This window comes from Rutidosis leptorrhynchoides, chromosome 2 (genome assembly GCF_046630445.1).
Source record: "Rutidosis leptorrhynchoides isolate AG116_Rl617_1_P2 chromosome 2, CSIRO_AGI_Rlap_v1, whole genome shotgun sequence".
Taxonomy (NCBI): domain Eukaryota; kingdom Viridiplantae; phylum Streptophyta; class Magnoliopsida; order Asterales; family Asteraceae; genus Rutidosis; species Rutidosis leptorrhynchoides.
The window spans coordinates 140,789,045-140,812,609 of record NC_092334.1 but is presented as its reverse complement, the minus strand read 5'-3'; the positions used below and the strand labels follow the sequence as shown (position 1 = coordinate 140,812,609).

The 23,565-nt window shown below is 35.3% G+C and overlaps 1 protein-coding gene across 1 annotated transcript in view; it reads left to right on the top strand.

Annotated features, from left to right (window-relative positions):
• LOC139888308 (uncharacterized) overlaps window positions 1-21,601 on the top strand; it is a 34,479-nt gene extending 12,878 nt beyond the window's left edge. Inside the window, exon 3 of the mRNA XM_071871323.1 lies at window positions 21,190-21,601. Within this exon, the coding sequence (XP_071727424.1) occupies window positions 21,190-21,601 (412 nt within the window). The remainder of the gene's footprint in view (window positions 1-21,189) is intronic.
• Window positions 21,602-23,565: the final 1,964 nt, after the last annotated feature.

Genomic DNA, 23,565 nt, shown 5'->3' with positions numbered 1-23,565 from the left:
ATGTACCATCTTTCTTCTTGACAAACAAAACAGGAGCTCCCCACGGTGATGTGCTTGGTCGAATGAAACCACACTCTAAAAGTTCTTGTAATTGGCTTTGCAGTTCTTTCATCTCGCTGGGTGCTAGTCTGTAAGGAGCACGAGCTATTGGTGCAGCTCCTGGTACAAGATCTATTTGAAATTCAACGGATCGATGTGGGGGTAATCCCGGTAATTCTTTCGGAAATACATCGGGAAATTCTTTTGCAATGGGAACATCATTGATGCTCTTTTCTTCAGTTTGTACTTTCTCGACGTGTGCTAGAACAGCATGGCAACCTTTTCTTATTAGTTTTTGTGCCTTCAAATTACTAATAAGATGTAGCTTCGTGTTGCCCTTTTCTCCGTACACCATTAAGGGTTTTCCTTTTTCTCGTATAATGCGAATTGCATTTTTGTAACAAACGATCTCTGATTTCACTTCTTTCAACCAGTCCATACCGATTATCACATCAAAACTCCCTAACTCTACTGGTATCAAATCAATCTTAAATGTTTCGCTAACCAGTTTAATTTCTCGATTCCGACATATATTATCTGCTGAAATTAATTTACCATTTGCTAATTCGAGTAAAAATTTACTATCCAAAGGCGTCAATGGACAACTTAATTTAGCACAAAAATCTCTACTCATATAGCTTCTATCCGCACCCGAATCAAATAAAACGTAAGCAGATTTATTGTCAATAAGAAACGTACCCGTAACAAGCTCCGGGTCTTCCTGTGCCTCTGCCACATTAATATTAAAAACTCTTCCGCGGCCTTGTCCATTCGTGTTCTCCTGGTTCGGGCAATTTCTAATAATGTGGCCCGGTTTTCCACATTTATAACAAACTACATTGGCATAACTTGCTCCGACACTACTTGCTCCGCCATTACTCGTTCCGACACCATTTGTTCCTTTCGTTCTATTAAGCCCTGGTCCGTAGACCTCACACTTCGCCGCGCTATGACCATTTCTTTTACACTTGTTGCAAAATTTGGTGCAGAACCCCGAGTGATACTTTTCACACCTTTGGCATAGCTGATTCTGATTATTGTTGTTGTTGCGGTTATTATTGTTATTGGGATGATTGTTGTAGTTGCTGTTGTTGTTGTTGTTGTTGTTGTTGTTGTTGGGCCGTTTGTTGTAGTTGCGATTGATGTTGCGATTGTTGGGATAATTGTTGCGATTATTGTTGTAATTGCTGTTGTTGTTGTATTGGTGATTCTTATCACCGTTTTCCTCCCACTTTCTTTTGACTTTCTTCACATTGGCCTCTTCAGCAGTCTGTTCTTTAATTCTTTCTTCAATCTGGTTCACTAGTTTGTGAGCCATTCTACATGCCTGTTGTATGGAGGCGGGCTCGTGTGAACTTATATCTTCTTGGATTCTTTCCGGTAATCCTTTCACAAACGCGTCGATCTTCTCTTCCTCATCTTCGAATGCTCCCGGACACAATAGGCACAATTCTGTGAATCGTCTTTCATACGTGGTAATATCAAATCCTTGGGTTCATAGCCCTCTAAGTTCTGTCTTGAGCTTATTGACCTCGGTTCTGGGACGGTACTTCTCGTTCATCAAGTGCTTGAATGCTGACCACGGTAGTGCGTACGCATCGTCTTGTCCCACTTGCTCTAGATAGGTATTCCACCATGTTAACGCAGAACCTGTGAAGGTATGCGTAGCGTACTTCACTTTGTCCTCTTCAGTACACTTACGTATGGCAAACACCGATTCAACCTTCTCGGTCCATCGTTTCAATCCGATCGGTCCTTCGGTTCCATCAAATTCCAAAGGTTTGCAGGCAGTGAATTCTTTGTAGGTGCATCCTACACGATTTCCTGTACTGCTAGATCCAAGGTTATTGTTGGTATGTAGCGCAGCCTGTACTGCGGCTATGTTTGAAGCTAGAAAAGTACGGAATTCCTCTTCATTCATATTCACGGTGTGTCGAGTAGTCGGTGCCATTTCCTTCAAAATAGTCAAATGGAACAAGTTAATCATACAGAATATTAAGAGTAGTTAATAGTATTTCGTAGCATAATATGAACTCATTTATAAAAGCTTTTTCTTCATATTAGCGTTTTATAAATTTAAATTCGGGTAGTACATACCCGTTAAGTTCATACTTAGTAGCTAATATACAATTCAACTACTACAATTCTATATGAAAAACTGATTATAATAATATTTCGTGTTCAAACTTTTACATAATATTTTACAAACTTACAATACCGCTTATTTTACATATAGCATGAAATATAGCACACAATAAATTTGATACAAGATGGTTGTGAAGATAATTCTAGCTAGTACACAAGTCGTTCAGCAAAGGCAATAAAGACACGTAATTCATACGTCCAGAAACAAGTCATGCATTCTGGTTTTACTAGGATTACTTCCCATCCTTGGTCTTGTGGAACATAACCGTTATGGCCATTGATAAGACAGCGTGTTGTAACGTCGTCAAAGGGGCGAGGGTTACGTAATGTCCAACAGTCCCGTAACAATCTAAAAACCTCATTTCTTACCCCAATTACCGACTCCGTCACTTGTGGAAACGTTTTGTTTAATAGTTGTAGCCCGATGTTCTTGTTCTCACTTTGGTGAGAAGCGAACATTACTAATCCGTAAGCATAACATGCTTCTTTATATTGCATGTTAGCCGCTTTTTCTAAATCACGAAGTCCAATATTCGAATATATTGAGTCAAAATAATTTCTTAACCCATTGCGTAAAATAGCATTTGGGTTCCCCGCAATATATGCGTCAAAGTAAACACATCGTAACTTATGGATTTCCCAATGTGATATCCCCCATCTTTCGAACAAAAGCCTTTTATAAACCAAGGCATTCTTGGAACGTTCTTCGAATGTCTTACAAACTGATCTCGCCTTAAATAGTTGTGCCGAAGAATTCTGACCGACTCTAGACAAGATTTCATCAATCATGTCTCCGGGTAGGTCTCTTAAAATATTGGGTTGTCTATCCATTTTGTGTTTTTATACTGTAAAATAGACAAGAGTTAGATTCATAAAAAAATACTTATTAATACAAGCAATTTTTACATATATCTTAAAGCATAAGCACACTATATTACATATATTACACCACACGAATACAACTATCTTATTCCGACTCGCTTGTTTCTTCTTCTTCGGTTTTGGTTCGTTTTGCCAAGTTTCTAGGGATATATGATGTTCCCCTAATACGAGCCGTCGTTTTCCACATTGGTTTAAAAAAACCTGGTGGTTTAGAGGTTCCCGGGTCATTGTTACAACTTAAGGACTTCGGGGGTTGACGATACATATAAAGTTCATCGGGGTTGGAATTAGATTTCTCTATTTTTATGCCCTTTCCCTTATTATTTTCTTTTGTCTTTTTAAATTCAGTTGGGGTAATTTCTATAACATCATCGGAATTCTCGTCGGAATTCGATTCATCGGAGAATTGGTAATCCTCCCAATATTTTGCTTCCTTGGCGGAAACACCATTGACCATAATTAACCTTGGTCGGTTGGTTGAGGATTTTCTTTTACTTAACCGTTTTATTATTTCCCCCACCGGTTCTATTTCTTCATCCGGTTCCGATTCTTCTTCCGGTTCCGATTCTTCTTCCGGTTCCGACTCTTCTTCCGGTTCCTCTTCAGGAACTTGTGAATCAGTCCACGAATCATTCCAATTTACATTTGACTCTTCATTATTATTAGGTGAGTCAATGGGACTTGTTCTAGAGGTAGACATCTATCACATAATATCAAACGCGTTAAGAGATTAATATATCACATAATATTCACATGTTAAAAATATATAGTTTCCAACAAAATTTGTTAAGCAATTATTTTTCAAGTAAACACGGTCGAAGTCCAGACTCACTAATGCATCCTAACAAACTCGATAAGACACACTAATGTAAAATTCTGGTTCTCTAAGACCAACGCTCGGATACCAACTGAAATGTCCCGTTCTTATTGATTAAAATCGTTCCATATTAATTGATTTCGTTGCGAGGTTTTGACCTCTATATGAGACGTTTTTCAAAGACTGCATTCATTTTTAAAACAAACCATAACCTTTATTTCATAGATAAAGGTTTTAAAAAGCTTTACGTAGATTATCAAATAATGATAATCTAAAATATCCTGTTTACACACGACCATTACATAATGGTTTACAATACAAATAAGTTTCTTGAATGCAGTTTTTACACAATATCATGCAAGCATGGACTCCAAATCTCGTCCTTATTTAAGTATGCGACAGCGGAAGCTCTTAATAATCACCTGAGAATAAACATGCTTAAAACGTCAACAAAAATGTTGGTGAGTTATAGGTTTAACCTATATATATCAAATCATAATAATAGACCACAAGATTTCATATTTCAATACACATCCCATACATAGAGATAAAAATCATTCATATGGTGAACACCTGGTAACCGACATTAACAAGATGCATATATAAGAATATCCCCATCATTCCGGGACACCCTTCGGATATGATATAAATTTCGAAGTACTAAAGCATCCGGTACTTTGGATGGGGTTTGTTAGGCCCAATAGATCTATCTTTAGGATTCGCGTCAATTAGGGTGTCTGTTCCCTAATTCTTAGATTACCAGACTTAATAAAAAGGGGCATATTCGATTTCGATAATTCAACCATAGAATGTAGTTTCACGTACTTGTGTCTATTTTGTAAATCATTTATAAAACCTGCATGTATTCTCAACCCAAAAATATTAGATTTTAAAAGTGGGACTATAACTCACTTTCACAGATTTTTTACTTCGTCGGGAAGTAAGACTTGGCCACTGGTTGTGTAACATCCCGCGTTTTTCCGTTAAATTTATTTTAACACCGTCTCTTTTTTTTAATGACATCTCTCGTCACCTATATTTGTACACTTCATTAACTAGTGTTCTTGATAATCCCGTTACTCGATTACAACATCTCTCGTTAACTTGCGTTTTAAAAATATTCGATCGGTTAAATCCCGCACCCGCTTCTAAACTCGAGGGACTAAAATTGACACGGGGCAAACTAGTTGACTAGGTCAACTAGTCCACCCCAATCACCACCATTCAATCCCTCTCTCTCTCTCTCTCTTTCTTTCTTTTTTCTCTCAAGAACACAAACATAATTCATCATCTAAATTCGGATCGGGAAGCAAACTTCAAAACAAATTACATATTCGTGATCCTCTCATCATCCTCTTCGATTTGGTACCAATTTCATCCATTTTGGGTAACATTTCTAAAACACTAAATTTCTCTAAATTCGTTTTATATACTTGAAATTGTGTTAGTTAGTGTCTATGGCTCGTGTGTAACATGAATATATGTTTTGTTTGCTCGATTTGTGGTTTGGAGTAACTAGTTTGAGTTTTTGAAATGGGTTTGCTTAATCCTTGATTTTGGATGAGTTAATGTTGTTAGATTGTTAAAGTGCATGTTTTAATTGTGTTACTAGTATCATTAGCCACATTTGGATGTGTAGGTTGATTAAGAAAACTTCAAAAACCCGATTAATGATTTTGTGATGTTTGACTAGGGTTTGATAGTTCTTGACATGAACTTTTGGATGCTTAAATGCCATGGAGTGTTAATTGTTAGTGTTTAGTAGTAATGTATGCTGCATTACCTTCAAAACGGCATATCGTATGTGTAAATTGGATTCCCGAATCATAAAATACGTTTTACGAACTTGAAACTTTGAAAATAAACCCTTCTTGATCAATTGACGAGTTTTCGGTTATTGTAAATGATGTTTTTGATTGATGATATGTGGTTAGTTGTATTCCTTGTCGAAATAGCTTTCCGATGATATAAAATACATGTTCTAATTGTTTGCGGATCATAAAATGTGATTGTTTGTGTTTTGGTTCGTGCATACTTTGAAAACTGACCAGAATTCTCTGCCCAGATGGTGGTGCGGCGCGCCCCATCCCCGCGCGGCGCGCGGATTGGCCTGGTCAGATTCTGACCTCTTTGTCCCATTTCACGTGAAATGTTTGACTAGCTACCGACCTCCGATTCACATGAAACTTGTTTTAATATACTTGTATATGAATATTTAGCATAGAAAAATAGTTCGGGACCCGACCCGAGCGCGTTGACTTTTTCGTTGACTTTGACCAAGTTTGACTTTTAGTCAAACTTAACCAAACTTTTATACAATCATTCTAACATGCTTTTATACTTATTTCTCGTATGAAACTTGACAACGTGATTCACATGCTATACTTAATCGAGTCGTAACGAGCCATAGGACTAATTGAACACATTTCACCCGACCTTGTGTCGTAACCGGTTAATTGATATAACTTACTTGTTTAGGTCAAGGCTAAGCAACTTTCATGCACACGTTTACTTGTTGAAGTACCTTTATACTCGTGCACTCGAGGTGAGATCATAGTCCCACTTTTTACTCTTTTGAACTTACTTTTGGGATGAGAAAACATAAACGATTCTTTTGAACTAAGTGAACACAAGAACGGGAAAACAAACATTCTACATACGAGTTTAGAACAAAAATCCTCAATCCGATTATCATTAGTTACATCAGATGGTGTAAGCGAGAACTTATGTTATATGGCCATATTGGGTTGACAACCCTCATCCTTGACGGTTCGCTACCGTCTACGGATGAAATATATTTTCGGGAACAGTGTTGTTCTAGCACTAATTGATGGGGTATTCAACGGACGGAACGTTAAGCTTTGATAATTGGGTGCTCGTGAATATTAACTTTTAGAATGTACTACTATTATTTCAACTTTGCAAATCTTGTGGTTCGACTTACTTTACTTTTACTCACTTACTTAAACCTATGATTTCACCAACGTTTTTGCGTTGACAGATTCTTCTATGTTTTCTCAGGTTTTCACATGGCTATTTGTTACATGCTTCCGCACTCTTTGATTACTTGATTGGAGTCTACCATGCATGCATACGCTAGGGATAGCATTTTTGGAATCAAACTTTTGTCCACTTACTTACGCTATTTATAGCAACTGTGGTTTCAAACTAATTATGTCGCAAGTTATTTCATTCATACTTTATAACTTTGTAAACTTAAACTTATTGTCGATCCGTTTGTTAAACTAAACTTTGTACCTTTCAAATGAACGCGACATAATTTTGGTCAAACGAGTCTCATATAGGGACTACGACCACGCAACGGGACCTAAGTTAACGACGCCGTCAATAACGGTTTTGGTCGGGTCGTTACAAGTGGTATCAGAGCGTTGGTTGTAGGGAACTAGGATGTGCATTAGTGTGTCTAACAGAGTCGTTAGGACGCATTAGTGAGTCTAGACTACAACCGGATAGTTAGCATTTGCATTCTGACATACATTTGCTATAGATAGCACTTACTTGACTACTTGTGCATTATACTTGAATCATTCTTAGGCAAACTTTTTAATGGTACCCAACCTTCATCATACGAACTCGTATTCCGCCACTTTTTGGTAACACACGTAAATTCATGATTCATACACGTATGGAAGACGACGACTTCATTAGTCACACTTGTTCGGGAACTCTGTCTCCCGGATTGTTATTTGCCACCGTTTCAACTTACTATCGATTTCCCACTGGTGTTTCTTACTATCTACTTTTTGGTGTTACTACCATCACTACTCTAGGTGAGTATCGTCATCAACATTTATCACTACGGTTGCGTGCTACTTGTTATCATGACTCGTTACTCTTTTCATACCTGAATACATTTTTGTCTGACTCGAACCGCATTGACGTGAACAATCAACTATACACTTCCCTCGGGGAACGCATCTTCAGAGTTGCACCAATTCTTTCGATTTAATACGAGTCACGTTTGAGACGTCGTTACATTTTGTTCATTTTAGATTTTCGCGATTACACGAACTTGAATCTATAGAGTGATATGGGAATGGAGGTATGAGTTAGCGTAATATAACGACACTCGATCAACGTGGTTATATTACGGTAAGACATACCAAAGTTCTAGTGACGCGTGATGGTGGTTAGACTCGATCAACCTAAACACCACCATGTGCCATGTACATGACTTCATCCTTTCATGTTTGGACATCCGAAAACTCCGAGAATATTGATAACAACCATACCGGGGACACCCCTTCGACTTTTGTCGAACTATACTTATGCTTCCGAATGAATTACCGATTCCTCTCGACTTCAACCGTATGTTACACGTGTATACTATCTCGTCCTCGCACGGTCTTATTGACTAATTACGATTTACTCGTTATGCTCGCACCGAGGCGGAAATTTCTCTCTCATCACACTCGTACTTCCGGTTCAGGAAATCTTTACTCTAAACTCTCAATGGGGGGAGAGACTCTCCACGTTATACTAGTATTCACCTCGAGGGTGAATAGTTCCAACGAACGTTTTTCTTTCAGAAACCGATGAGAACTTGCCCCGACGAACGTTTTTGGAAACCGATAAATCTTCCGCGACGCGAATTTTCTTGAGAAACTTGTCCTAACAAACTTGTTCAATATGCCTTAGGGAAATATACCCCGTTTCGGATCGAGATCCTCGTTTCATTTCTAGATTTCGGAGTACCTTACAAAAAGCCTCGGGACCGCGTTTAGACATGAGTACCGCGTACCATCCACAACCCGACGGACCGAACAAACATGCGATTTAAACCTTGGAAACCATAATACAAGTTTGTATTACCAACTTCAAATTTACTTGAGAAAAGTATTTTCCTTTGACCGAATCCTCGTACTACAATGATTTTCATTCGAGTTTTTAACGTCACTCCTTTTGAAACCACATGTGACCGGAAACGTCATTCTCCTTTGTCGAACCAAGTAAACGATGATCAATTCACCGGGGCCGAGGTTATTCATGAGCAACCGAGAAAATTTATTCATATTCAGGTAAAACCCTACGCGACTCGTAATCACCAAGAGCTACGCCGATGTTAGACGTAAACATTTCAAATTCCACGTGGGAAACCACGTCATGTTAAGAGTCGCACCTTGGGAAGGTGCAATCCGTTTCAGTAAAACGTAGGAAGCTAAATCCGCGATATTTTGATCCTTTAAATTCTTGGGGTGTTTTGGACCCGTCGCTAGCCGTTTAGACTTTTCCGACTCATTTTGGGTCTCCGTTTATCCTACATTCGAGGTATCAACTCAGAGACGTGTTTTGCGAAACAAGAACTTGTCATTCCTTTTCGATAAGCTTACTATCGACGATAAACTTCATTCCTAGGAGGACCGGTTGAAACCATGAATCATGGAAGCCAAACCTTAAAACAACACATGATCCCGACCGTCAAAGTTCGTTGAAATACCAAGGACGTACCTTCCCTCATCCGTAGAATTGTCAACGCAAGATCTCGAGTAAGATTCAACAACTACTACTTCCAACTAAATTTCGGGACGAAATTTCTTTTGAGGCGTGGATAATGTAACATCCCGCGTTTTTCCGTTAAATTTATTTTAACACCGTCTCTTTTTTTTAATGACATCTCTCGTCACCTATATTTGTACACTTCATTAACTAGTGTTCTTGATAATCCCGTTACTCGATTACAACATCTCTCGTTAACTTGCGTTTTAAAAATATTCGATCGGTTAAATCCCGCACCCGCTTCTAAACTCGAGGGACTAAAATTGACACGGGGCAAACTAGTTGACTAGGTCAACTAGTCCACCCCAATCACCACCATTCAATCCCTCTCTCTCTCTCTCTTTCTTTCTTTTTTCTCTCAAGAACACAAACATAATTCATCATCTAAATTCGGATCGGGAAGCAAACTTCAAAACAAATTACATATTCGTGATCCTCTCATCATCCTCTTCGATTTGGTACCAATTTCATCCATTTTGGGTAACATTTCTAAAACACTAAATTTCTCTAAATTCGTTTTATATACTTGAAATTGTGTTAGTTAGTGTCTATGGCTCGTGTGTAACATGAATATATGTTTTGTTTGCTCGATTTGTGGTTTGGAGTAACTAGTTTGAGTTTTTGAAATGGGTTTGCTTAATCCTTGATTTTGGATGAGTTAATGTTGTTAGATTGTTAAAGTGCATGTTTTAATTGTGTTACTAGTATCATTAGCCACATTTGGATGTGTAGGTTGATTAAGAAAACTTCAAAAACCCGATTAATGATTTTGTGATGTTTGACTAGGGTTTGATAGTTCTTGACATGAACTTTTGGATGCTTAAATGCCATGGAGTGTTAATTGTTAGTGTTTAGTAGTAATGTATGCTGCATTACCTTCAAAACGGCATATCGTATGTGTAAATTGGATTCCCGAATCATAAAATACGTTTTACGAACTTGAAACTTTGAAAATAAACCCTTCTTGATCAATTGACGAGTTTTCGGTTATTGTAAATGATGTTTTTGATTGATGATATGTGGTTAGTTGTATTCCTTGTCGAAATAGCTTTCCGATGATATAAAATACATGTTCTAATTGTTTGCGGATCATAAAATGTGATTGTTTGTGTTTTGGTTCGTGCATACTTTGAAAACTGACCAGAATTCTCTGCCCAGATGGTGGCGCGGCGCGCCCCATCCCCGCGCGGCGCGCGGATTGGCCTGGTCAGATTCTGACCTCTTTGTCCCATTTCACGTGAAATGTTTGACTAGCTACCGACCTCCGATTCACATGAAACTTGTTTTAATATACTTGTATATGAATATTTAGCATAGAAAAATAGTTCGGGACCCGACCCGAGCGCGTTGACTTTTTCGTTGACTTTGACCAAGTTTGACTTTTAGTCAAACTTAACCAAACTTTTATACAATCATTCTAACATGCTTTTATACTTATTTCTCGTATGAAACTTGACAACGTGATTCACATGCTATACTTAATCGAGTCGTAACGAGCCATAGGACTAATTGAACACATTTCACCCGACCTTGTGTCGTAACCGGTTAATTGATATAACTTACTTGTTTAGGTCAAGGCTAAGCAACTTTCATGCACACGTTTACTTGTTGAAGTACCTTTATACTCGTGCACTCGAGGTGAGATCATAGTCCCACTTTTTACTCTTTTGAACTTACTTTTGGGATGAGAAAACATAAACGATTCTTTTGAACTAAGTGAACACAAGAACGGGAAAACAAACATTCTACATACGAGTTTAGAACAAAAATCCTCAATCCGATTATCATTAGTTACATCAGATGGTGTAAGCGAGAACTTATGTTATATGGCCATATTGGGTTGACAACCCTCATCCTTGACGGTTCGCTACCGTCTACGGATGAAATATATTTTCGGGAACAGTGTTGTTCTAGCACTAATTGATGGGGTATTCAACGGACGGAACGTTAAGCTTTGATAATTGGGTGCTCGTGAATATTAACTTTTAGAATGTACTACTATTATTTCAACTTTGCAAATCTTGTGGTTCGACTTACTTTACTTTTACTCACTTACTTAAACCTATGATTTCACCAACGTTTTTGCGTTGACAGATTCTTCTATGTTTTCTCAGGTTTTCACATGGCTATTTGTTACATGCTTCCGCACTCTTTGATTACTTGATTGGAGTCTACCATGCATGCATACGCTAGGGATAGCATTTTTGGAATCAAACTTTTGTCCACTTACTTACGCTATTTATAGCAACTGTGGTTTCAAACTAATTATGTCGCAAGTTATTTCATTCATACTTTATAACTTTGTAAACTTAAACTTATTGTCGATCCGTTTGTTAAACTAAACTTTGTACCTTTCAAATGAACGCGACATAATTTTGGTCAAACGAGTCTCATATAGGGACTACGACCACGCAACGGGACCTAAGTTAACGACGCCGTCAATAACGGTTTTGGTCGGGTCGTTACAGGTTGATTCACAAACCTATAACAATATATACATATATATCAAAGTATGTTCAAAATATATTTACAACACTTTTAATATATTTTGATTTTTTAAGTTTATTAAGTCAGCTGTCCTCGTTAGTAACCTACAACTAGTTGTCCACAGTTAGATGTACAGAAATAAATCGATAAATATTATCTTGAATCAATCCACGACCCAGTGTATACGTATCTCAGTATTGATCACAACTCAAACTATATATATTTTGGAATCAACCTCAACCCTGTATAGCTAACTCCAGCATTCACATATAGAGTGTCTATGGTTGTTCCGAAATATATATAGATGTGTCGACATGATAGGTCGAAACATTGTATACGTGTCTATGGTATCTCAAGATTACATAATATACAATATAAGTTGATTAAGTTATGGTTGGAATAGATTTGTTACCAATTTTCACGTAGCTAAAATGAGAAAAATTATCCAATCTTGTTTTACCCATAACTTCTTCATTTTAAATCCTTTTTGAGTGAATCAAATTGCTATGGTTTCATATTGAATTCTATTTTATGAATCAAAATAGAAAAAGTATAGGTTTATGGTCGAAAAAATAAGTTACAGGTCGTTTTTGTAAAGGTAGTCATTTCAGTCGAAAGAACGACGTCTAGATGACCATTTTAGAAAACATACTTCCACTTTGAGTTTAACCATAATTTTTGGATATAGTTTCATGTTCATAATAAAAATCATTTTCGCAGAATAACAACTTTTAAATCAAAGTTTATCATAGTTTTTAATTAACTAACCCAAAACAGCCCGCGGTGTTACTACGACGGCGTAAATTCGGTTTTACGGTGTTTTTCGTGTTTCCAGGTTTTAAATCATTAAGTTAGCATATCATATAGATATAGAACATGTGTTTAGTTGATTTTAAAAGTCAAGTTAGAAGGATTAACTTTTGTTTGCGAACAAGTTTAGAATTAACTAAACTATGTTCTAGTGATTACAAGTTTAAACCTTCGAATAAGATAGCTTTATATGTATGAATCGAATGATGTTATGAACATCATTACTACCTTAAGTTTCTTGGATAAACCTACTGGAAAAGAGAAAAATAGATCTAGCTTCAATGGATCCTTGGATGGCTCGAAGTTCTTGAAGCAGAATCATGACACGAAAACAAGTTCAAGTAAGATCATCACTTGAAATAAGATTGTTATAGTTATAGAAATTGAACCAAAGTTTGAATATGATTATTACCTTGTATTAGAATGATAACCTACTGTAAGAAACAAAGATTTCTTGAGGTTGGATGATCACCTTACAAGATTGGAAGTGAGCTAGCAAACTTGAAAGTATTCTTGATTTTATGTAACTAGAACTTGTAGAATATATGAAGAACACTTAGAACTTGAAGATAGAACTTGAGGGAGATCAATTAGATGAAGAAAATTGAAGAATTAAAGTGTTTGTAGGTGTTTTTGGTCGTTGGTGTATGGATTATATATAAAGGATATGTAATTTTGTTTTCATGTAAATAAGTCATGAATGATTACTCATATTTTTGTAATTTTATGAGATATTTCATGTTAGTTGCCAAATGATGGTTCCCACATGTGTTAGGTGACTCACATGGGCTGCTAAGAGCTGATCATTGGAGTGTATATACCAATAGTACATACATCTAAAAGCTGTGTATTGTACGAGTACGAATACGGGTGCATACGAGTAGAATTGTTGATGAAACTGAACGAGGATGTAATTGTAAGCATTTTTGTTAAGTAGAAGTATTTTGATAAGTGTATTGAATTCTTTCAAAAGTTTATAAATACATATTAAAACACTACATGTATATACATTTTAACTGAGTCGTTAAGTCATCGTTAGTCGTTACATGTAAGTGTTGTTTTGAAACCTTTAGGTTAACGATCTTGTTAAATGTTGTTAACCCAATGTTTATAATATCAAATGAGATTTTAAATTATTATATTATCATGATATTATCATGTATGAATATCTCTTAATATGATATATATACATTAAATGTCTTTACAACGATAATCGTTACATATATGTCTCGTTTAAAAATCATTAAGTTAGTAGTCTTGTTTTTACATATGTAGTTCATTGTTAATATACTTAATGATATGTTTACTTATCATAGTATCATGTTAACTATATATATATCCATATATATGTCATCATATAGTTTTTACAAGTTTTAACGTTCGTGAATCACCGGTCAACTTGGGTGGTCAATTGTCTATATGAAACATATTTCAATTAATCAAGTCTTAACAAGTTTGATTGCTTAACATGTTGGAAACATTTAATCATGTAAATATCAATCTCAATTAATATATATAAACATGGAAAAGTTCGGGTCACTACAATTCACCCCTGTTTTAATAAGTCCATTGACTATTAATCCATTCCCGTGTCCGGTTAAATGAACGATTATTAGTACTTATAAATATCCCAGCCCATCGTGTCAGATCGAGTGTATATGGTTATTTATAGGTACGTCCAATTGTAAATCTTTATATTAAATTAACAAACTATCATTTAATTAAACAAAAATAAAGCCCATTAATAGTCCATAGTCTAATTTCCACAAGTGTCGTTCTTTTGTCCAAACCCCAATTATGGTACAAAGCCCAATTACCCTGTCTTAATATTTAGCCCAACATCACGATTACTTCGGCTTAAATAAGCATAATAATAACTTAGCTACAAGACATTAATTTAAAAAGGTTGAACATAACTTACAATGATTAATAATAGCGTAGCGTTACACGGACAGAATTTCGACTTACACCCTTACAACATTCGCTAACATACCCTTATTATTAAAATTAAAATTAAATTTAAAATTATAATATATATATATATATATATATATATATATATATATATATATATATATATATATATATATATATATATATATATATATATATATATATATATTTATACGTTGAGAGAGAGATAGATAAAGATGTGTTTAAGTTCGACCAAAACTGCGAAATTTATAGGACCTGACCCAAAATTTGGGGCCATGCGATCGCATGGAAATTGCACTTCCAGGCCATGCGATCGCATGGCCTGCTTTTTCAGCTCACACAGATTTGTTTTCTTGTTTGCCGACGGTTTATATATATAATATAATATATATATAATTTTAAGAATTATTTATATATTATATTATATTCATGTGCATAGTTGACTTGTAATTTTTAGTCCGTTGCGTCGAGCGTTGAGAGTTGACTCTGGTCCCGGTTCCGGATTTTTGAACGTCCTTTCGTACAATTTAATATCTTGTACTTTGCGTTTTGTGTCTTGTACTCTTGTAATTTTGAGACGTTTCTCATCAATAATTTGAACCACTTTGATTGTACTTTGTACTTTTTAGCTTTCTGGTCGTTTGCGTCTTCAATTCGTCGAATCTATCTTTTGTCTTCACCTTTTATTATTTAAACGAATATCACTTGTAAATAGAACAATTGCAACTAAAAGCTTGTCTTTCTTGAGGGATAATGCTATGAAATATATGTTCGTTTTTAGCATTATCAGTAATCTCGGCAACTCTTCCTGAAAGACTTCAGGAAATTCTCTTGCCACAGGCACGTCGTTGATGCTCTTCTCTTTCTCCTTCGTTTTGACTTTATTAACATGTGCTAGGATAGCATAGCTCCCTTTCTTCAAGCACTTTTGGACTTTCAAGCAGCTAATGAGTTTTAGCTTTGAGTTACCCTTCTCTGCATAAATCATTACTTCCGTTTTATCCTTACGGGGAATGCGAATTGCCTTCTTGGCACACACAACTTCAGCTCCTATTTTGGACATCCAGTCCATACCGACTATTACATCAAAACTTCCTAATTCTACGGGTATCAAATCAATTTTAAACGTTTCTCCGGCTAAATTTATTTTACAATCACGTCAAATTTTATCGGCTTTAATTAGTTTACCATTAGCTAACTCAATCATGTACTTAGCATCTAGAGGTAATGATGAACAATTCAATTTAGCGTAAAAGTCTCTACACATGTAACTTCTATCGGCACCAGTATCAAATATAATAGATGCAGATAAGTCATTAATGGTAAACGTACCCGTAACAAGCTCTGGGTCTTCACACGCCTCTCTAACATTAATAACAAATGCTCTTCCCCGTGCAGGTCCGTTATTCTTCTCTAGATTCGGGCACTGGCTCTTAATATGACCCTGTTTCCTACACCCGTAACAAGTAACAGTAGCCAAGGCAGTTCTATTTGCATTGGTGGCAGGAGTCTTGGTGCCATTTGTATTTGTAACGGGAACCCAACAATCTTCAGCAAGATGACCCCTTCGATTACATTTGTTGCACACCACATTACAAAAACCAGTGTGATATTTGTGGCATTTGTTACATGAGGGATTATGCCCTTTGTAACCCGAGCTTGAACCACTACCCGCACCTTGCGTGGTTTCCTGTTTCTTAAGAGATTGTTGCTGGTGACCTCGATCACGGTTTCCATCCCACTTTCTTTTGTTATCCGATACCTTGGCATCGGTATTTGATGCATTCTAATCCAGGATGATCTGATCCATTAGCTCGTTTGCCATGGTTATAGCTTCATGAATTGTCTTGGGTTTGGATGATGTAACATTGGCCTTGATGTTCTTTGGCAGACCATCTTTGTACAATTCAATCTTTCGCTCTTCCGTTGGTACCAATTCAGGACATAACAAGGCTAATTCCATGAATCGCCTGTTATAGTTGGTAAGTTCGGTTCCGACAACTTTCAGATTTCGTAACTCGGCTTCCATTTTTCTAACCTCGTTCCTTGGGCAGTATTCATTGATTAGCATATTTTTCAACTCCTCCCAAGGAGTATCATATGCTTCATCGCCCCCTACAGCTTTTACATAGTTTTTCCACCATGTAAGTGCACCATCCTGTAATGTGCATGAAGCATACTTTGTCCTATCCCCTTCAGCACAACCACTGATTTTGAATACGGCCTCGAGCTTTTCGAACCATCGGGTTAAACCGACTGGTCCTTCTGTTCCACTGAATGATGAAGGTTTGCAACCTTAAAATGCTTTATATGTGCATCCAACACGAGGGTTGGTGTTATTTGCTGATGCTCTTGCCGCTTCGACCCAAAGCATACGGTCGTTTACGCGTTGGTTGATAAGCTCCTCAATTTCTTGTTCCGTCATTTGGTTTAATCGAGCCATGTTTCTTCAATAAACATATAAGATAATTAATCACATAGAATATTATAGATGTAGTGAGTAATTAATGGTACATCATGGCATATTAATAATATGAACCAATTATTATAAAATCATTTTCTTCTTATTAACATTTATAATTATTTCTAGGGTATTACCTACCCGTTAAAGTTCATACTTAATAGCTTAGTACAAAAATTAACTACTACAATCTAGATAATATTCTATTATGAAAAATTTAAAGTAAAATCACATAATCATTTCACGCTTATTCATGATATAACAATACAATACCAGTATTTCACATAGGTTTATTTTACATAATACATATGTAGGATAAAATAAAGCACACTACATAATATTATACATGGCGTGAAATGTTATCATAGCGGGAGGTGATTCAAAAATGACGGGGCCTTTTACTTGTTGGTGAATCAATTTGTTTAGGTGGAATGAGGGATAGACGCACAGTGTATTTTGTTGTTGGTCGTGGGTTGGAGGTACTTGGTATCTTGGTGGGATTATCAGGGAGATTTATATGGTAAGGGTGGTTTGGTGGTAAAAGGTGTCGGTTCTCAAGCCCTACTACAATAGGAAGTTTAACATCCCTTATTGCGTTATTCCAATCTTGTTTAGAAATTTCTTTGACTTCCTCCTCCGCCTCAGGATCGTTTTCAGGTTCTTTCACTTTTGGTTCTTCTGGAATTTGTGAATCTTCCCAAAATGCATCCCACTCTAGGTCATTATCGTCATCAGTTATATAGATGATTGATACATCTTTCTTCGAGTCATCGTGGTTATTAGATAAGTCAATGATTGGTACTTTTGCTAGAGATTCCTCTTCAGAGTCGCTGAATGTGATAATGAGGTTGGTGCTAGAAGTAGACATCTATCATACATTAACTACCACATTAGTAATATACCACATAATATTTACATGTTATAGTATTTAATTTCTGACCAAAAATGATAAGCAATGGTTTTCAAAAACAAGTTTGGTCAAAGTCCAGACTCACTAATGCATCCTAACAAATACCGGTCAGACACACTAATGCAATTTCTGGTTCGCTAAGACCTCTGCTCTGATACCAACTGAAACGACCCGTCCATATTACAATAAATGCAGTACATTATTCATTAGTCCCATAGCGAGGTAATTAACCTATATATGATACGTTTTAGAAAATATTGCATTCGTTTCATAAAAAGCACACCATTATTATACATAATACGAGTTTTAAACATATAGGTGATTATTTACAAAATAATCCCCATGATACATCGATTTTCAAATATTACAAAGGTGACATAACAGTCGAATATAATACATGACCAAAGTTTTATTGAATGCAACCCTCTTTTAAACAAAAGCGTGAGACTCCATGCAAAGCTTACTCAGATAATGCGACAGCGGAAGACTTTCTTAAGGACCTGAGAATAAACATGCTTAAACAGTCAACACAAAGGTTGGTGAGATATATAGGTTTAAAGCTAGCATCGATATAAATATAGACCACAAGATTTCATAGTTACAAACATTTCAATAAAGATATTCTATAAGTTGTTGAGCGATTCGGTAACCATACTTAACCATTAATGTGGCATATTCCCTTTATTATGAAATCTCCCTACATGTACCAAGTGTAGTAAAAACGAAGTACTATGCAACCGTTTACGATACTAGAGTGACTAGCCCGGTTGGGGTTGTCAAACCCGATAGATCTATCAATAGGATTCGCGTATACATGTTCTTACAACATGTAAATATTAGTTACCAAGCTATTAGGGAAGATATGCAAAGTGGTACAACTCAACGTAGAATATATTTTAAGTACTTGTGTCTATGGCGTAAAATATAAAATGCATGTATTCTCATCCCAAAATATTTGTAGAGTTTAAAAATGGGACTATATACTCACAGTAGTAAAAGTATATTAATAATAATTTTTCAACTTATTAAAAATATGATCGCCGTCCTTGGATTCACGAACCTATAACAATAATAACGATTCAGATAATAATACGACATATAAAATAAAGCAATTTCATAGAATACTTATATAATAATTTTTAACATTTTATGTTGGTAGTCCAAAATAGTTCAAAAAGTTCATTAATCGGTATATATATATATAATCTTAGAATCACCCTATGGCGTATTGTGTACGTATTGTCTTGCATCAATCTAGAGACGTATTGTATACGTATTGTCTTAGAATTAACTAAGACGTATTGTGTACGTATTGTCTTAGGATTTATCAAAACGTATTGTGCACGTATTGTCATGGAACGTACCAAGATTATTATATATATATATATATATATATATATATATATATATATATATATATATATATATATATATATATATATATATATATATATATATATATATATATATACAATCTCGGAATTAATCAAGATTATAATATTTTGTTATACTAATGATAACATGTCTAAATATATATAGGATATAGGAAAAGTTAGCAAGGATATGGTTAATATAGTTTTTATAATATAAATTTCGTCCATACAACGTTAATTTTAGCAGATTTTGTTTTACTCGCTAAATATTCATTACAACTCCATTTAAAGTGAATCAAATTGCTATGGATTCCTTAATAAGTAAATTTAAAAAAAAAACAAATCGAAAAGATCAGCCCAAGTAGTAATTTTTAGAGCTTTACCCACTTTTTGTGTCGGTGGACAGATTTGGAAAAATCCCGGCATCCACCCAATATATGATTTTTGATAAAATACTTCCACTTTGTCTAAAATCATGAAAAAAATACTGGAAGTCTTATTTACATATATTAACATATTTCCAAAGTCTTAGCCTCGAACTCAAAGTCTAAGATAGGTTTTTAATTCCCAACCCAAAACAGCCCGCTTTTTACCGAATGGAGATTAAAGGATATATGTTAAGTTTCAAGGCGTTCTTAATATGTACAAGTTATAAGTTCTTATATTAACTTAATATAACATCATAATACATATAAATAAGTGTTATTAGAATTCAGTTAGAAAGATTAGATTAGTTTTTCAAACAAGTTTAGAATCAACTAAACTATGTTCTAGTTTATAAACTCTTATATAGATAGCTATAAACATATGAATTGAACAAGAGTTGAAGTAGAGTTTTTACCTCAAGTTTAGAATGTAAAGTTGCTGGAAAGAAGTAGTAGAATAAAACTTGAGAGAGTTCTTGCAAGTGTGTGTAAAAAATGAGTTAGAAATAGTGCTTATTTATAGGCTTGAAAATTTGGTTTTTAGTGAAAATATCTAAGATAAGTTAAAATGTATTAAGTCATGGATGACATATTAAATTTATTAGGTCATGGACGACATATTACACAAATAATTGCAGATTTCTATTAGTATATATCAATAGTAAATACTTCTAGAAGCTGTGTATAATACGGGTAAAAATACCGTATGAATGCGAGTAGAATTCTTGAGGACATTGAACGGAAATACGAGTATAGCTTTCCTTTTTATGTATTGATATATTATAAAGTGTATTTATTACTTGTAAGGATGTATTTACACTCGTAATACATTGTATGTACATACATTTTAATTTAAGTTAATTACGTCGTTTAAATAGTAACATATATCTTGTTCAAAAACTCTTTAAATTAGTAGTATGAAAATATACATATAATACTTTGTTAATATACTTAATGAGATATTTAATTATCATATTTTCAAATTAAATATATGTATATATACACATATATATAATTAATACAAGTTATGACGTTCGTGAATCGTAGGAATAAAAGGGTAGTCAACTGCTTATATAAACTTCTTTCCGGAGGTTCAAGACTTATTAAAATTCATTGCTTATCATGTCGAAATTATTAAATCATATAAATAGTATAATCAAGTAGTCAGAAAAATTCAGGTCATCACAGGTGTGCTCGGACATAATGTTCACACAAATCGGCTATCGAAAAATTTGATCCCTAGTGACGTACTTCGGTTGCAGTCTGGTGATGGGAAAACCATAAGTTTTTAGAAGGATAAATGATGTGATGGGATGATTTTGAAAGATAAATATCCAAAAAAATTCATCTTGAGGTGGATATAAAGTGCAAATTATCCGATCGTTTAGTGGAGGGTGTGTGGATTGGAATTGGTCAAGGGAGTTTCTTGCTTCACGTACAGCATCCCAGTTCAATGATATGCTTTCAGATTTGGGTAATGTGGTGTTAACAGTTTCGATGGATTCTTGGATGTGGTCTATTGCTATTGATGGGGTTTTTCAGGTTGGATGTACTAGACAATTTATAGACAGTCAATTTTTTCATGGTGGTTTGGTGGGTACGTCATGGGTGAAGTCTTTGCCTCGTAAAGTTAATATTTTTATTTGGAGAGTTACGTTGGATAGGTTGCCTACTCGTCTTAATTTTGCAGCTCGCGGCATGGAAATCAACGACATTGGTTGCCTTTGGTGCACGTATCGTGTAGAATCTCTTTCGCACACTTTAAATTCGTGTGAGGTTGCTTTGGATGGAGAAAAGTAAGGATTTGGGTGGACATCATCTTGCCTATGTTTGATGGAAGGGCCGATTATCTTGCTTGGAATCAAGGATGGAATACAAATTCGGGTATAAAGTCGCAGTTATACATCATTTTTGTAGCTGCAACTTGGACTCTTTGGAGGTATTAAAATGATTCTCTTTTTTCTTCGAAGAGATTGAAGAAACAAGAGTTGTTTGATTTAATTCGTATGTACTCTTTAAATGGGATAACAAATAAAGGCAATGAAATTATTAGTTGGATTGATTGGCTTGTATAGCCTTTGTAATTTGTTGGTTGTGCCCCTCTCTAGTTTCTCGCTAGTGAGGTGGTAGCTTTTAATAAAATTGACGTTGAAAAAAAATCAGTTTCACTTTTCTCTCTCCTGAATTTTGCTTTTAAGCCGTCATCACTTCTTATGCTCTTATAAATTGTAAGAGTGGCGATTGACATCACTTTTGAAGTGGTAAGATGACGCGATAACGTATCTAGCTGTCACGTAGCCTAAACATATTAGATAATAATGGATGAGTCATTGAATTCATACAACTAAAAGTGTTTAAAGTTAATTACACCCGATAGAAGTTATTCTAGTTGGTTATACATAAAATATTCTTCGTAATAGATTAATAGATAATAGTGTTGGTCTCTTGATTAACAACAGGAGTATTGTAGAGGGGGGGTGAATACAACTCTTTTAATTAACTTAACAATTATAGAAGTTTAGTATTCAAGCAAGTAATTTAAATAAGAGTCAGAGGTAATTTTTCAACTGTTTATTCTTTATTGATATGAATCACAAAGAATTACAACTGTCCTTGGCAGAATGACAGTTGGTTGATATAGATTATACCTAAGTTATAGCTATTGAGGATATCTTAAGTTATTACAAGTTTGGACTCTAAATAAATAAACTCACACCACTACTTGTTACATTAGTGAATACTTCTATTTATAGTAGTCCTATAAACCACGTAATTGATCTATTGTCCACTGGTACATATGATATCTGTACTTGTGGAGACAACTGCATCAGAGAGTGTGCTCTCCTCTTTCCTCTTTGGTAGCTATTTGCAGGAACACCCCAATTCGGTTTGACACTACTATTTGAATAAACAAATAGAATGTTGTGTTCCCTAGGCATTGACAAAGAATTACACATGTATGCATATGCGTTAAACTTCTGCATTCCCACGTGATCTTGTAAGGTCACTTGTCAGCCGCCGACGCGTGTCCTTTTCTGTTCAACTTTGTCTTTGACTTCTGTTGAATAGTACAATTGATGTAGACCACTCAGGAAACCAATATGCTTGTAACGGAGCATAGCTATCTTCGTGTAGTATGCTGCTTACCAGCTATGCTGGTTCTTCTATGCTGAGTCACTTGATCTTCATGATTTGATGGGCACTCATCCTGTGCTAAATGAAGAATATTGTCTACCTTGTGCTGGTAGACTAGGCAACATACTGAAACACTCGACACAACAACAATTGATGTCTATACATAACTAAACCTATGCTGGCTGCACATAACATTTTAGTGCACATATTTGCTGTTTTGTCATAATTAAATCCTTAATTATTTTGGGGACTTAACAAATAGATACTAACACATAGTTTTGGGATTTCTTGTATTGAGCATATATTGGGTTGACAAGGAGGAAAAGGTCGAAAACAGTCATGTGATAACAACCTAATTAAATCTGAAAAAATATATAGTGGGGAAGTTTTCACGTTTATTCACTTTAATAAAATCAGTACACAGCGGAATACAATATATAGCCAACGTTCACAACTAACTGGCCTTTATTCTAGGAAGAATAACAAATCAAATATAACTGACTTAGACTTCCTCCAGGACTTATCTAATAATTCAAAATAGCTATAAATAAGGATTGACTTAACTACTTATTTTCTACACTCCCCCTCAAGCTGGATTATGAATGTCGATCATACCCAGCTTGTAACGT